General features: G+C 44.9%; 1 protein-coding gene across 1 annotated transcript in view; it reads right to left on the reverse strand.

The window, feature by feature from the left end:
• Window positions 1-2215: 2215 nt before the first annotated feature.
• Window positions 2216-14619, reverse strand: part of LOC121002505 (cadherin-20-like) — an 87432-nt gene continuing 75028 nt past the window's right edge. Inside the window, 1 exon segment of the mRNA XM_040433957.1 lies at window positions 2216-2476. Within this exon segment, the coding sequence (XP_040289891.1) occupies window positions 2216-2476 (261 nt within the window).

Below are 14619 nucleotides of genomic sequence, written 5' to 3' on the forward strand. Positions count from 1 at the left end.
GGCACAGCGGGGCGTAGGAGGCATATTTTAAAAATCAAGCAGGGTGGCAGCATCATCCCGCAAGTACAAGTATGTATTTCCGCTTAAAATCGCATGAAAGGTCCTCTTTAAAGCCCTTTTTGTCATGTACTAGTGGTGTCATGCCTTCAGCAAGTTTATTGTTATTTATGCATAACTTTCATACATAGTTAATATGTTTTCTGTATAATTCTCTGTTGATTGTGTAACAGTACCATCTAGTGGCCGTTTTACATACATCTGCAGCTATTTCACACTACAAGTTTGGTCTACTTCAGCTTCCATATCTTAGTGACATCATCATCCCTGCACATAGCAGCTATTTTCTTCACAGTCATCACTGCCTGAGGATAGCACATGGCTTAGAAGCCTCTTGAGACATCCTCTACATCTAAGCTCACGGTAGCATCGCTGGTATGTCACATAGCCACATTACAGCCTGTTTTGCATCTGTTTTCATATATATTTTGCACATCCTTTACCCTCTCCTTAATAGCAGCTTGTAGTTAGCAGCTAGGGACCATGCTTGTTATGCAGATAGGAATCATGCTCTGGTTTAGGTATGCATCTGTGTTTGTATGTGCATTTCTATGCACAGAAATGTATTATATGCATTACTATATGTCAGACCCCATTAGCAAGCACATTGTTTTTTCTGTTCCCCAGTTTTACCACGCACACACTGATTTACATCCTTGCAATAAAGATAAAGTTGGACGTTACTCCATTGTCAATTCAGTGCCGGGATAAGGTTTAGCTGTCTGTCAAGCTATGTACCTTCACACATAAGGAGGACAGAACAAGTGGAAAAAGGAAAAATATTTTTGCGGTGCAGTGAGATATTTTACAGCCCAGTTTGCCTTCTATTACTGGCGAAATACAATATATTCGCCTTTCATTGTTGCACTTATCTGTTGAAAAGCCTTTTGTGTAAAAACAGAAAAAAATTAGGGCCTATTTGCCGTTCAGTGGTGCAGTGAGATATTTTACAGCCCAGTTTGCCGTGTATTACTTTCAAAATACAAATATATTTGCAGTTCATGGTTGTACTTATCTGTTGAAAAGCCCTTTGTGTAAAAATAGAAAAAAACTTGGGTCTAATTGCCTTTTCAGTGGTGCAGTGAGATATTGTGCAGCCCAGTTTGCCGTGCATTACTGGCGAAATACAAATATATTCGCCTTTCATTGTTGCACTTATCTGTTGAAAGCCTTTTTTGTAAAAATAGAACAAAGACTGGGCGTAATTGCCGTTCAGTGGTGCGGTGATATATTTTACAGCCCAGTTTGACGTGTATTACTGGCGAAATACAAATATATTTGCCGTTCATGGTTGAACTTATCTGTTGAAAAGCCTTTTGTGTAAAAACAGAAAAAAAATTAGGGCCTATTTGCCGTTCAGTGGTGCAGTGAGATATTTTACAGCCCAGTTGGGTGAATGTACACCTCCTTTTGCGGTATGGAACGACGTACTTAGTGGTGAAATTCTTTCTGTGACAGTGGCTCTTTTTAGGAAAATATATGGGTGAATGTATACCTCCTTTTGCGGTATGGAACGACGTACTTAGTGGTGAAATTCTTTCTGTGACACTGGCTCTTTTTTGGAAAATGTATAGGTGAATGTACACCTCCTTTTGTGGTATGGACTGAAGTACTTAGTGGTGAAATTCTTTCTGTGACACTGGCTCTTTTTAGGAAAATGTATGGAAGAATGTACACCTCCTTTTGCGGTATGGACTGAAGTACCTAGTCATGAAATTCTTTTTGTGACACTGGCTTTTTTTTTGAAAATGTATGGGTGAATGTAGACTTTCTTCTATATAAACCGAATTCCATTATCCTTTCATTGGTGACATTTTTTATTTCAACCATGTTTTCTTCTGCAAAATTGATGGGTGTTTGTAGACCTTCTTTTGCGGTATGGACCGAATTACATTGTTGTGGGTCCAGCAGTAAACATAATGAAGATGCTGATGACAACACACCATCAGACTTTGCCTTTACCATCTATACACAATTAAATCAAGCAGCTTCAGTAAGTTGAAAACATTAATGTGTTTTTATCTGCTCCATCTGCATTCGATCTCCAAAGCACACAAGACAGTCCAGTTTCTTAAGATCAGGAGTTCCATCCGAATTGTGTGTAACATTCTTGCTCCCTGTGCGAAGCCATAACAAAAGGACACCATAGGCATACACATCAGAGAAGCTGAAGCCACATGTTGCTTACGGTGGTACATGTTTCTCGCTCTGAAGGAAGCTGGGAAGTATCTGCCCGACCTTTCGGCTGGGAGACAGGGCCATAGCAAAGACCTTCTGGGATCTCACATAGGCCACAGGCAGGGAGGTCGGTGGTTTGGTGTTCCTCCCATCTCTCAGGTGGAGTAGGCAACTCTGGGATGAGCGGCTCCGGCTCTGGCTGAGGTGGTCCTCGGAAGCGGAGGCACACCGTCTGCCGACTCTTGTACACAGCACACTTTTCTTATTGCAGCTGGGTCATAGGCCATACCTCCGGTGCTGACAACGGGACCAGAGGTTTCTCAAAGCAGATTAACGCTATAGCAAATGGACCCTGAAGGGACTCTAGGGGGGTGTATTCTACGGTGTCCCCCTTATATAGGCTGTGGCGGGCCTGAGAAAGGTAACGGCGCTTCACAGAACGCCTGTTAACATACAGCTCCTGCCCAGTCTTGTCATCTTGGATGAAGCCAGAGCCCCTCTCAACCAAGAACCACACCACGCTCCTGGTCCTCCTCTCAAAAATCGGATCCCTGGACTGGGGTCGATCCCATACTCTGACTGCGCAGTCCTTAATAGCTTTTTGATATTGCCACATATTTCTCCCATGGGCCATAATCTCTCTGGGGACCATGGGATTTAGTCCTTCAATAGAGCCATGCTTCCTGGGCGGCGGGAGTGTGACTCCGGCTGCCTCTGCGCGTCAGCCGGCACGGGGATTGCCACCTCTTTACCTTTCAGGGGCCCCTGTACTTGAGAGACACGTATCTCTTAGGGTGCTGCCTGCATCTCGGGCTCTTTGTCCACACTCTAGCACTCAGGTACTGGATATAATACATTCTTACTTGTCATTAGCAATCCACAGGGCGGTCTCCCTAACGGCAGGCAAAATCCTCTGCTCCATTATTTGTAAGGATGCCTTCAATTACTCTGATCCACAATGTCCATAGAGGCATGTGGTAAAGGATAATTTTGCGCATTAGTCATCCGGCTGTGTGCAGGTACTTTTAGGTTGCTCCTGGTCACTGGTGCTTGTGAAGTCCATTGACTAATTTAGCTCTAACCTCCACTAGACTTTCTCTATATCCAGACATATACTCACTGGTCTGTGCTGTGCTGCTGTAATAGTGTTCTCTATACTCCCTTAGCCTCGCCAGAGCCAAGCAGCTAAAATAGCAGCTACATTGCTCTGATTCAGCTCCTCCATTAACTTCCTCCACACAAACTGACTTGACCCCCCCCCCCAGCTATATATATAAGTGGTGACAGCACCACCTAGGGGCGAATAAAGGTAAATGACACTGCCAGCCTGCTAAAGGGAATTACAGCATGATACCACAATACATTTGATATGACATGTTTAAAGTGCTCACATATAGCAAATAGTGGGACACTGCATCAAGATGAATCAGGCGTGGATCAGCCAGGATTTCCACACACCAATACCTGATGTATCAGACTAGATCATCCATGGTGCCACACCAACACTTTGAAAAAAAGAGACCGGTTTCTTCTGGCAACCTGCCTCAGCTACTATTCTGATGCTGTCACCCGCCTGATGCCACACATCTGATGCCAAGTGCTACTTCTTTCACCCACCATCTTCAGCTGGTGCTGGTATTGCCACCCACATCCACAGTATGTCACCTTGCCACTCTGTGGCCTCCTGATGCTGCCGCCACCTCCAGACTCTGTCATTGTGCCACTCTGTGGTCTCGTCATGCTGCTGCCACCTCCACACTCTGTCAGTTTGCCACTGTGTGGCCTCCTAATGCTGCCGTCACCTCCAGACTCTGTCATTGTGCCACTCTGTGGTCTCATCATGTTGCCTGCCACCTCCACACTCTGTCATTCTGCCACTGTGGTCATCCTCATGCTGCTGCCACCAACACACTGTGATTGTGCCACTCTGTGGTCTCCTGTTGCTACTGCCACTTCCAGACTCTGTCATTGAGCCACTCTGTGGTCTCCTCATGCTGTTGCCACCTCCACACTATGTCACCCTTGCCACTCTGTGGTACTCCTCATGCTGCTGCTACCCCCCACACTATGTCACCTGACACTCTGTGGCCTTCTCATGCTGCCTCCACCTCCACACTGTCATTGTGCCACTCAGTGGCATCCTCTTGATGCTGCTGCCCGCCACCTCCAAACTCTGTCGTTGTGCCACTCTGTGGCCTCTCCTGATGCTGCTGCTGCCACCTCCACACTGTCATTGTGCCACTCTGTGGCCTCTCATACCCTGCTTCCACCTCAACACTATGTATAGGGACACTCTGTGGACTTCTCATGCTGTTTCCCACTCTCCCCACTTCATGACTGGCCACTATTTAGCTTTTGGCGGGCTGACATCATCATTTATTTGACTCTTCTTCTGATGTGTAAGAAGGAAGGAAAAATGAGACGCACAACTGATCCTGTCTGTGTAGCGGCTGTAAGGCCTGTATGGTCCCATCAGAATTGGCTTATGATTTGCTAGCCAAAGCAGGAGTGGGTACGAAAACACAGAAGACATGCAAATATTCCATTCACCGTGTCATCTCTGTTTTGGATCCACTTCCTGTTTTTTTTTGGCATTAGCAATGCTTATGGATTACCCAATGCTGACCGAGTAAAGGCAGATGCTCCACAGACAGGATCCATTTTTTTGGGGGTTATTGTTCTGACGGATCAGAGGAAGGGCAAAATAATCAGTGACGTCAACACCTTAACTCAACTTACTGCTGACAACCCTCTCCCCTCTGTCAGGGGGCTCTACTTGTATAAGCGTTTAATAGAACAGGTTCTGTAGACATCTATGTGGAATCAGGTGATGACGGTGTAAAAGGGGTGCACTTCTTCTTGGCACTAACATAAACAGCAAGGCTGAGTTCATACATGACTTTTTTGGTAAATATTTGGCCCCCGTGACTGCCCAAATCAGTGAAGTGTGCAGTGATTCTAAGTGCGAAGCCTGTCATCTGCATGACATACAGACTCACAGTATTATTTCACTACCAAAGCAGTCTCCATATGCGTGTTACTGCAAGGCACAGTGTTTCTACACCACTTTTAAAGGCTCTCCGCAGTCAGGAAATAGACGTTTTTTAATGTAATTTTCGCCACAAATTTTTTCGGATCAAACCCAATTTTTTCCAAACAATTTTCGAACCGGCAAATTGAATTTATGAAAAATTTGCTCATCTCTAGAGTCTATCCCTGCGTCATATGCATCATCCACACTGAGCTCCTGTGATACATTTGGTGCATTCATACATCTACAAGCTTAGTAGATATGCTCCTATGTGTTTTTGAGCTGCTTTAGAAATACAGTTCTTTTGAACATCTAATATCTAATAGCTCCTATAGATAGACACTTATTTGTATGTTAAATTAAAGAATTAAAAAACCACTCCTACAAAAAAATGCTATTCTCTGACCTGTTAGAAAGGTACATTATATAAACTATAGTGAAGGTAATGTTTTAACCAGTGACTGTATTTTTGAATTATAACTAGTGATGAGCCGCAGGGGCAATATTCAAATTTGCGATATTTCACGAATATTCATCAGAAATTGGCGAATTCGAGAATTCGCCATTATTTCTTGATTGCGAAAAATCGGCAATGTAATATGCGTGTATTGCGCGCACAATACAGGCGTGGGTCCCTTTTGCTACATTTTTCAAGCTGCTTGAAGTTTCCTGAGACTGGAGAAAATGGTTGGCACGGCAGAACACTACAACAGCTTTATATGCAGATTGAGTGCTCAAATATATTCGCGATTGCGCAAATTGGCAATTAATGATGCGCATATTTTGGCGCAATACATGCAGCTTCACATAGTAGGTCTGACATCATATTCCTGATTGGTGCACTATGTATTGTTGTGAACTTGTGACATTACAGTACTATGTCTGTAGCATGTATGTATGGACAGCAGAACACTACCTAACACACTGCACTGGAATCAGCTACACTATATCAGGATATAACCTACACCTAACTATCTCCCACTAACCTATCTGTATTATATATATATAAGCTATCTAACTAACTATCTATCTAATGTAATGAGTGGAAAGCACAGAGCACTGTAATGACACTGCTGTTTCTCTCAGAACTGAAAAAAAAAAAGCAGAAAATGGCTGCTGGGGAGGTTCTTATATAGTTAGGGGTAGGCAAATTTCCTATTGGTTGCTAGGGATGTTGCTAAGCTCAGACAAAGACATTCTCATTGACCACAAGCAAGAAGCAGGGAGCGATCATGGGTTCAGAGGAAAAAAAATCTAAAATATTTGCGAATCCGAATATATTCTAAATCTTTGCAAATTCTCAAAGTAGCGATATTCACGATTAAAATTCGCGATTCGAATATTCGCGCCCAACACTAATTATAACCTTCCTTCTGATCCTCAGCTGATCCTCACTTAATATGGTGGATCTGGTGATCTCTATAATGGGGACACCCCTTTGCTTGGTTTTTCCTTCCTTTGAGGAATATCTGGCTTTCACTGTGTTGAAGACCCATATCTGGGGCTCCCACGGTTATTTTGCATATTACTGTTTCTAGGGAGCTTTGCACTTTGGATTGCTTGTAAGTGAGGCTCTAAAGTGTTTTATTGTTGCTGGTCTCCCTAAGATCAGCTATTGTTTTGTTTCAGCTGTGTCATGTGACCAAACTCTCTGATCTCCAGCTGACACAGGACAGGAAGTCAGTTACTTCACTCTTCATTCCTATGAGACTGACATTGAGGGCCCCCATAGGAATGCATAGAAAAACTGGCTTCCTGTCCACACATAAGATGCTGTGTTATTTGGAAATTCAGAGTGTCGGTCTACTTATGTGACAGGGGACCTTTATATAGGGTTGTCACTATATAGTACAATATGCTATAGCTCCCTCTAGACGTTAACATATTTGCTTGAAAACATAAATGACGTCTAATGACATAGGCAAGGAAGTTCATTTTACTATGTCTGTATGTAGGATGAGATACATTATATAATTACCCCTTATCCTTATTACTAGAGTTGAGAGAACACCTGGATGTTCGGGTTCGAGAAGTTCGGCCGAACTTCCCAGAAATGTTCGGGATCCGAACCCGAACCGAACTTCGTCCCGAACCCGAACCCCATTGAAGTCAATGGGGACCCGAACTTTTCGGCACTAAAAAGGCTGTAAAACAGCCCAGGAAAGAGCTAGAGGGCTGCAAAAGGCAGCAACATGTAGGTAAATCCCCTGCAAACAAATGTGGATAGAGAAATGAATTAAAATAAAAATAAAAAAAATAAAAATGACCCAATATCAATTGGACAGAGGTCCCATAGCAGAGTGACGTGCAGCGCTACGTGACCCAAGCTTATATAGAGGCTGGGTCACATGCTGCACTGGCCAATCACAGCCATGCCAATAGTAGGCAAGGCTGTGATGCCCTCTTGGGGCAAGTAGTATGACGCTTGTTGATTGGCTGCTTTGCAGCCTTTCAAAAAGCGCCAAGAAAGCGCCGAACACCGAACCCGAACCCAGACTCGAAAATGTTACGAATCGGGTCCGTGTCACGGACACCCCAAAATTCGGTACGAACCCGAACTATACAGTTCGGGTTCGCTCATCCCTACTTATTACATATTCTGGTCAAGCTTTTTTGAAAGGGATATTATCAGGTAAAATTTGAACCTCACTAGAAAAAAGCAAAGTGTTTTTTGAACATTTTCATGTTATGCCATAGTACAGCAGGTTACTCATGTTAACTCTTTACAAGCCTCCACAAGGCTCCGCAGCTGAGGCTTTTCAGAGCAGTGTACTCCAAAATTTGATGCACTTATGTCATCTTTAAGCTAATGACTATGAGACAGATTATTTATAGGATCAAAACAGAGACTTGGAAATGGATTGCAAGAGGGAAGTGGGGCTTAGTTAATTACAGAGACAAGACTGCCAATAGGATATATTGCCAGGAAAGTAATTAGAGTAGAGAAGGAGGGAAAAACAATGGTGAAGAACAGAGCAAATGATATGGAAGTCTTTGATGATAATAGGAGAAGAGGTATTATGTACGAAGTGGGCTGTGTATTATATTGTCGTGTTTTGTGTAGTGAACAGGAACATACATCGGAAAAGATGAAGATCATAATAGGTTAGAATTTTTTATCAGAATCTAAAGAACACCACGCTTAAAAAAAAAAAAAAGCGGCAGAATAAAAGTGGACTGTAGAGATATAAGGAAGACGTGAACAAACCCACAATAAACATGATAAAATATCAAAGACTATGGGTAGGATGCTCTCATGAAATGCGTAGGTGGATAACACCATTCATGAAGCTACAAAATGTTAAGGCCTTACCACAAATGGGGCTATTCATCTCATGTCATGATTTTTATACTGGGAATTATTTGTTCTTCTACCTGTCAGAGTGGAGAGGTGTTAACAGAAAGGACTAGGTCGCCCTAACTGCCGCAATGAGTATTTAAATGTGCTCATTCAGCTTGTCCTCCTCTCCTGCTGAGGGAACCAAGGGCTCCTTGTTGTCAGCAATAGTGTTGGGCCCAGAGGATGAACACCACCTAGTTTTATGACAGAGGCTGAAAGAAAATGTAGGCCTCCTCCTGCATACCAAAAGAGGTTCTCCGGACAATAAACATCTATAAAGTCAGCAAGTTTTGGGGCAAGTTTTATGATCTGTGTGACATGGATTCAAAATACGTGGATACAAAATACCCTTTATGTGAGGCCTAATAATGTAATAGGTGCATAAAATGAAATTGCACTGAATATAATGTATGTAACACAGTGCTTTCCTCCATGATTCTCCTCTCTTTTTATGAGGTACACTGTAAACACGGGTGCACCTAGCCTTTCTGTTTCAGTGTTTCTTTATTGGTATTTTGTCAAAACTGAAATACAACATTCTGCTTATTAGTGCAGGTAAAGAAAAAAAATAACGAAAAAATAAAGCACCTATCCTTTCTGCTGCCTGAGGCGAAAAAACAAAAACGGTACCCCCCCCATGCCAATTTCTTAACCTAACCCCTTTCCCACAATGAAAACACTCATTGCCCATGGTCCTTCCGCTGCCCCCCTCTTACCTCTACCTGGTGCTGCCTGAGGTGATCGCCTCACCTGGCCTCATTGGTGGTGTGCCCCGGACTGTAAGGCTGGGTTCACACGAGCGTGTCCGGATTAGTTCCGGATGCGTCCCGGTGTGTTGCGGCAAACCCGCGCGAGTAGGAATGCAATTGCAGTCAGTTTTGACTGCGATTGCGTTCCGATGTTCAGTTTTTATCGCGCGGGTGCAATGTGTTTTGCACGCGCGTGATAAAAAACCGACTGTGGTACCCAGACCCGAACTTCTTCACAGAAGTTCAGGCTTGGGTTCGGTGTTGTGTAGATGTTATTATTTTCCCTTATAACATGGTTATAAGAGAAAATAATAGCATTCTGAAAACAGAATGCTTAGTAGGTGATCAATTGAGGGTTAAAAAAAATAAAAAAAATTAACTCACCTTCTCCTCTTCGCGTAGTTCTCCCGGTCTTTAGTTCTTTAAAAGATGAACTATGGGCTAAAGGACCTTTGGTGACGTCAGATCACATGCTCCAATCACATGGTCCATCACCGCGGTATACATTAAACCAGGGGTGCACAAACTTTTTTCGAGGAGTGCCAGATTTGATGAAGTGAACATGTGCGAGGGCTGACCATTTTGCCTAACATTCTTTGAACCATTAAAATTAAATGCAAATTAACAATTTTATGTATTGTGGCATTTTCATTTGACTCATGGGCGGTCGTGCCCTGCTAGCTTGTCGTATGTGCTATGTCTCGACTGGTAGTGTCTCTTGACATTAAATTCCTTATAAACAGCCACAGTCTCTTGACATATCAGACAAACACAGTGATTCTATATTTAGTGAAAAAATATTCCACATTCCACCTGTCCTGGAAGCGGCATCCCTCTCTGTCAACTTTTCGTTTCTTATTCGTAGTTGCCATTATAAAAATTGGCCAGAAGGGGAGAAGTTATGTAGAGGGTACAAGGAGCAGAGGGTGGAACAGCAAAGATACTTCTATATACCATAACACAGGCAGACATAGCAAGCTGTGCAATAGTAACACATCAGATATGGAATTCTAGCACAGTGACGGACAGTGAGGGGTTAATGAAGGGTATGACAGCTTGCTACCACAGATTCCTATTATGCTCCCTTGTCTGCTTTACAGTATTATACATGTATCCTGAGTGCACAGCCCTGCCTGCCTGTCAGTGTGGTTTTTCTTCTTCAATAGGCTCAATAGCCCTTAATGGTCGCCCTTGTGGCTGTGTGTGGAGGCACAGGAAGAAGGAAAGCCCAAATATAGATCTTAAGGCCCCCCCAGTGAGTCCCCGGGCAGTCCAAGATCTCGCGATCTTTCCTTCTCCCTGACCTGGCTGATGACGTCAAGTCCCGCGACGAGAGATCCCAGGAGTCCTGAGTGGCGCTCGGGGACTCACTGCAGGGGCTGTAAGATCTATATTTAGGCAACTTATTGTCACGGCCATGCCCATGACCGTGACTCCTTTACCGCATGCAGTTGCCTACGGTTTTGTATGGGTGTTCAACCACGGGTGAGGGCCGCTTGTCTGTGGCCTCACTTGTGGTTGCCGCGGGCAACCAGTGTTGTATTTTGCAGCAGAGCAGCCTGAGCGTCGCTAGGCAGCTTGCTGCCCTAGCATGCGGTCACACCTAGCAACCTTTATGTTAGGTGTGTGTATGTTATGCACGTTGTATGTATTGTGTGCACTTCCCATTTATGTGTCTTTCCCTTCTGTGGTACTGGAAGGGTTAACTTCCTTCCCAGTGTGTGTGTGATGTCACTGGGTGTGTCCAACCCTTGGGTGTGGCCACTTGGGCCTATATAGACCCTCTCTCTAGCAGGGCTCAGTAGGTTGCTTCAGTCTTGCTAGCTGAAGCAGCCTCCTGTGTTTTCCATCCGCCTGTGAGAGCCACCACTGTGGTCATAAGTTTAAGTTTATGTTTTCCTGTACTATTTAGTGCTGCCATGTATCTGGGTTCCGGTGTGTGGATGAGTTTATGCTGACGTCTGTCTGCTATTTGTGGACTTCAGCTTTCCTGCACACGGATCCAGTCAGCAGGGCTGTGGCAGATGGCTGGAACTAGTGCAGCACCTGCCATATACATAGGCTGTTTATGTTTCCCCTTTTCCAGCAGCTTGGCCGTTGAGACTCCTGCTCCTCCGTGCTTAGGAGGAGTGGGTTGTCTTACTCAGCTCCTAGCTTAGGGCCATCTTGAGGGCTAGCAGGGACTTCTAGGTTCCGGAGCATGAGCCCTCCTACCATCAAGGTTGGCTCATGTAGCTAGGAGTCAGGGTCAGGTTAGGGATGCGTTTAGGAGGTGACCTGCTCCCTAATCCTGTCTTCTTGGTCAAGCAGCCATAACATCACCTGGCTCCACACGGCTGAGGATTTCCCCCATCCTCAGCCGTGACACTTATCTGTGGGGCCTTATCAGTCTGGAACACGGGCCGCAATTGGCCCACGGGCCGGTCTTTGGACATGCCTGCAATAAACGGATTGGAAAAATGTGATGTGAACCCAGCCCTAGTGTCAGAATAAGCACCAGTACACAGCGGAGCAGCAGGGCGGAGAGGGGGGGGGGGGCCACCATGTACTGACAGAGTGCTGCTTTGTCCTGGTGGTCAGGGATGAGAACTGTTTCTGCCAAGGATCATTTATCTATAGGGAAATACAGGGCACAGTATAATACACTAGAATCTATATAATATAAATATATTAGCCCTACCTGTCACCGCCAGTTCTGTAAGAAGGTCTGGCAGACGTTCTTCTCTACCTCTTGTATGATGTTCTTTGTTTTTGTTTCACTTTCTCATCTCCTTTCCTTCTGCCTGGTGTCACTTATTTAGACTAATCGTCTTCCTTTATATTCCCTCCCATACTGCCTCACTTTGCGGTTTATACTACTTCCTGGATGAAGTGTTCACTGCTGGAGGCTGCTTCTGCTGTTTGCTCAGATAAGTCCTTTACTTTATTGTGTTTCCTTGCTGGCTTGATTCTAGGTGACCCTGACTCCGTCCGTATTAAGTGCAGGGAGCCGGTGGTCGTGTCCCATCACTATTATAGGGTTTTCAGGTGTCACACATACTTAGGTACGTGGGCATGCAATTGTCTACCATCGAGACCCTTGCATGTGCATAGCAGTCAGGGAGAGCTCTTAGGGTTTTATAGGGCTCACCTATAAGCTCCTTAGTTTGGGATCAAGCCAGTCGCTCGTTTATTCATAAGTTCCAGCTATCTGCAAACTTCACCCGTGACACTACCCTGGAATAATAATACAATTAGGGGGTAATTTATTAACTAGAAATACGTCTATATTAGGCAACATACATGCACACGACCGTATGTGTTTTGCGGTCCACAAAAAAAACGGATGACATCCGTATGCCATAGTTTTTTTTTGGTGGATCCATTGTAACAATGCCTAAAACGGACAAGAATAGGACACGTTCTATTTTTTGCAGGGCTACGGAACAGACATACGAATGCGGATAGCACACGGTGTGCTGTCCGCATTTTTTTGCAGACCCATTGAAATGAATGGGTCCGCATCCTATCCGCAAAAAAACTGAACGGACACGGAAACAAAATACATTCGTGTGCATGAGGCCTTAGCCGTGTTTCTGACACAGATTGTGGTGCAAAGGTCCTTAGCACCGCAACTGCAACTTTTCCCTACTCATGCCAGGTCTAAGAAAGGTGGCATGGGCAGGGAAAGGGATACAGTTATGGCCATACAGTTATTGGATACCACTGCCATACAGTGACCGGATAACACCGCCATACAGTGACCGGATAACACCTCTGTACAGTGACCGGATAACACCGCCATACAGTGACCAGATAAAAGGGTATAAGGGGACACAGTACAGGGAATGACTAGGGGCACTGTACATGGTGTGGTAAGAGGGCACAATGCAGGGTATAAGGGGACACAGTACGGGGTGAGGGGCACAGTACGGGGTGGGGAGCACAGCACGGGATGGGGGGCACAGTCACATGACCCTGTGCATTAGAAGGTCCTTATGGTGAATGCGGTTCAGACGCTACCATAATGAGAGGCAGAGGAGTGAGACAGAGGCCCAGGGCCTTGGATGGACAGGAGGGGTGGACACAGCAAGTAGGTGGAATGGGCTCTGAGGGGGATTCATACAAGAAGTAGGGGCAGGAGGTCTGTGCAGGGCAGCAACAGGAGATAGGAGGGTGGAACAGGAGCTCTGGATACATGAGGGAGGAAAGGAGACAGCAGGGAATCCATAAGGATGAGATAGGACATGAAGGGGGGCAGGTGTCATAGAGGCAAACTGCTTATTGAGGCAGTAAAACAACTAAATAGCATTGAAGCTGCTGGTCTACTACAGCATACAGCAGCAGCTGGGAGAGTTCCCTGACCCCCACCCTACTCCTGTCCCACATGGAAGAGACAGTCACAGTACAGACTCACAGACTGTATTCACACTTCTGCTCCAGCCCTGCAGTCTCTTTCCTCAGGCAGCACATCTTGTGTAGAGGGGGCATGTCTGAAGCTCTGCAGCAGCTGGCCTCATGTGACTATCAGAGGGCCCACCAGAGGGGTACTGCGTGAGTGAAATGACAGTAGTGTCATTGATGAAAGTGCTCATAGCAGCTCAGTGGGCCCCCCAGGAGCAGTGTGCCCCGGCACTTGCCCGGGTATGCCGGGTGCTGACACAGTCCCTGCTGCTGCCCTTGTTTTGACTATGAGTGGCCCATGGATGGCTTTAGTGAGAAAAAGCCTATTAAACAACATCTAAACATAATGGCTAGTATTCTGCCCAGCCATTATAAATTGGTAAGGAAACAACTTTTGAGTTTAAAGTATTTAATAGAATGTATAGATTTTCTGTCAATTAATTTACACTTGACCAGGGGACAGTCAGCCTGGTGTTAATTGTGTATTTTACTGAAGGGCTTATTTAGTCTCCAGAGTAAAGTCAACAGTTTAGAAATTATGATGGAGGGGAGGGTTACCAAACATGTGACTTTTGCACTAGGTTTGTGCTTGTGAAAACAATCTAGATTTTATTTGATGTGCGCTATGTTCACAGAATAGGCACACACTTATGTACACTCACTGACAAAAAGAAAATTATCACACCAGGAAGAAGTTGTTGGAATGGAGTGAAACTTTTTATGTGTGAATGTAATGATCCTGAGGCACATTTGCCCACAGATGTTGCAGCTGAGCCTGTAGATACTGCACACTTCTAGGTTGCTGAAGCTGGTGTACCAGCTGGTCCCATAAATGCTCGATTGGTGATAAATCTGGCGACGGGGCAGGTCAGGGAAGTGTT

Source organism: Bufo bufo, chromosome 5, assembly GCF_905171765.1.
Source record: "Bufo bufo chromosome 5, aBufBuf1.1, whole genome shotgun sequence".
NCBI classification, from domain to species: Eukaryota; Metazoa; Chordata; class Amphibia; order Anura; family Bufonidae; genus Bufo; species Bufo bufo.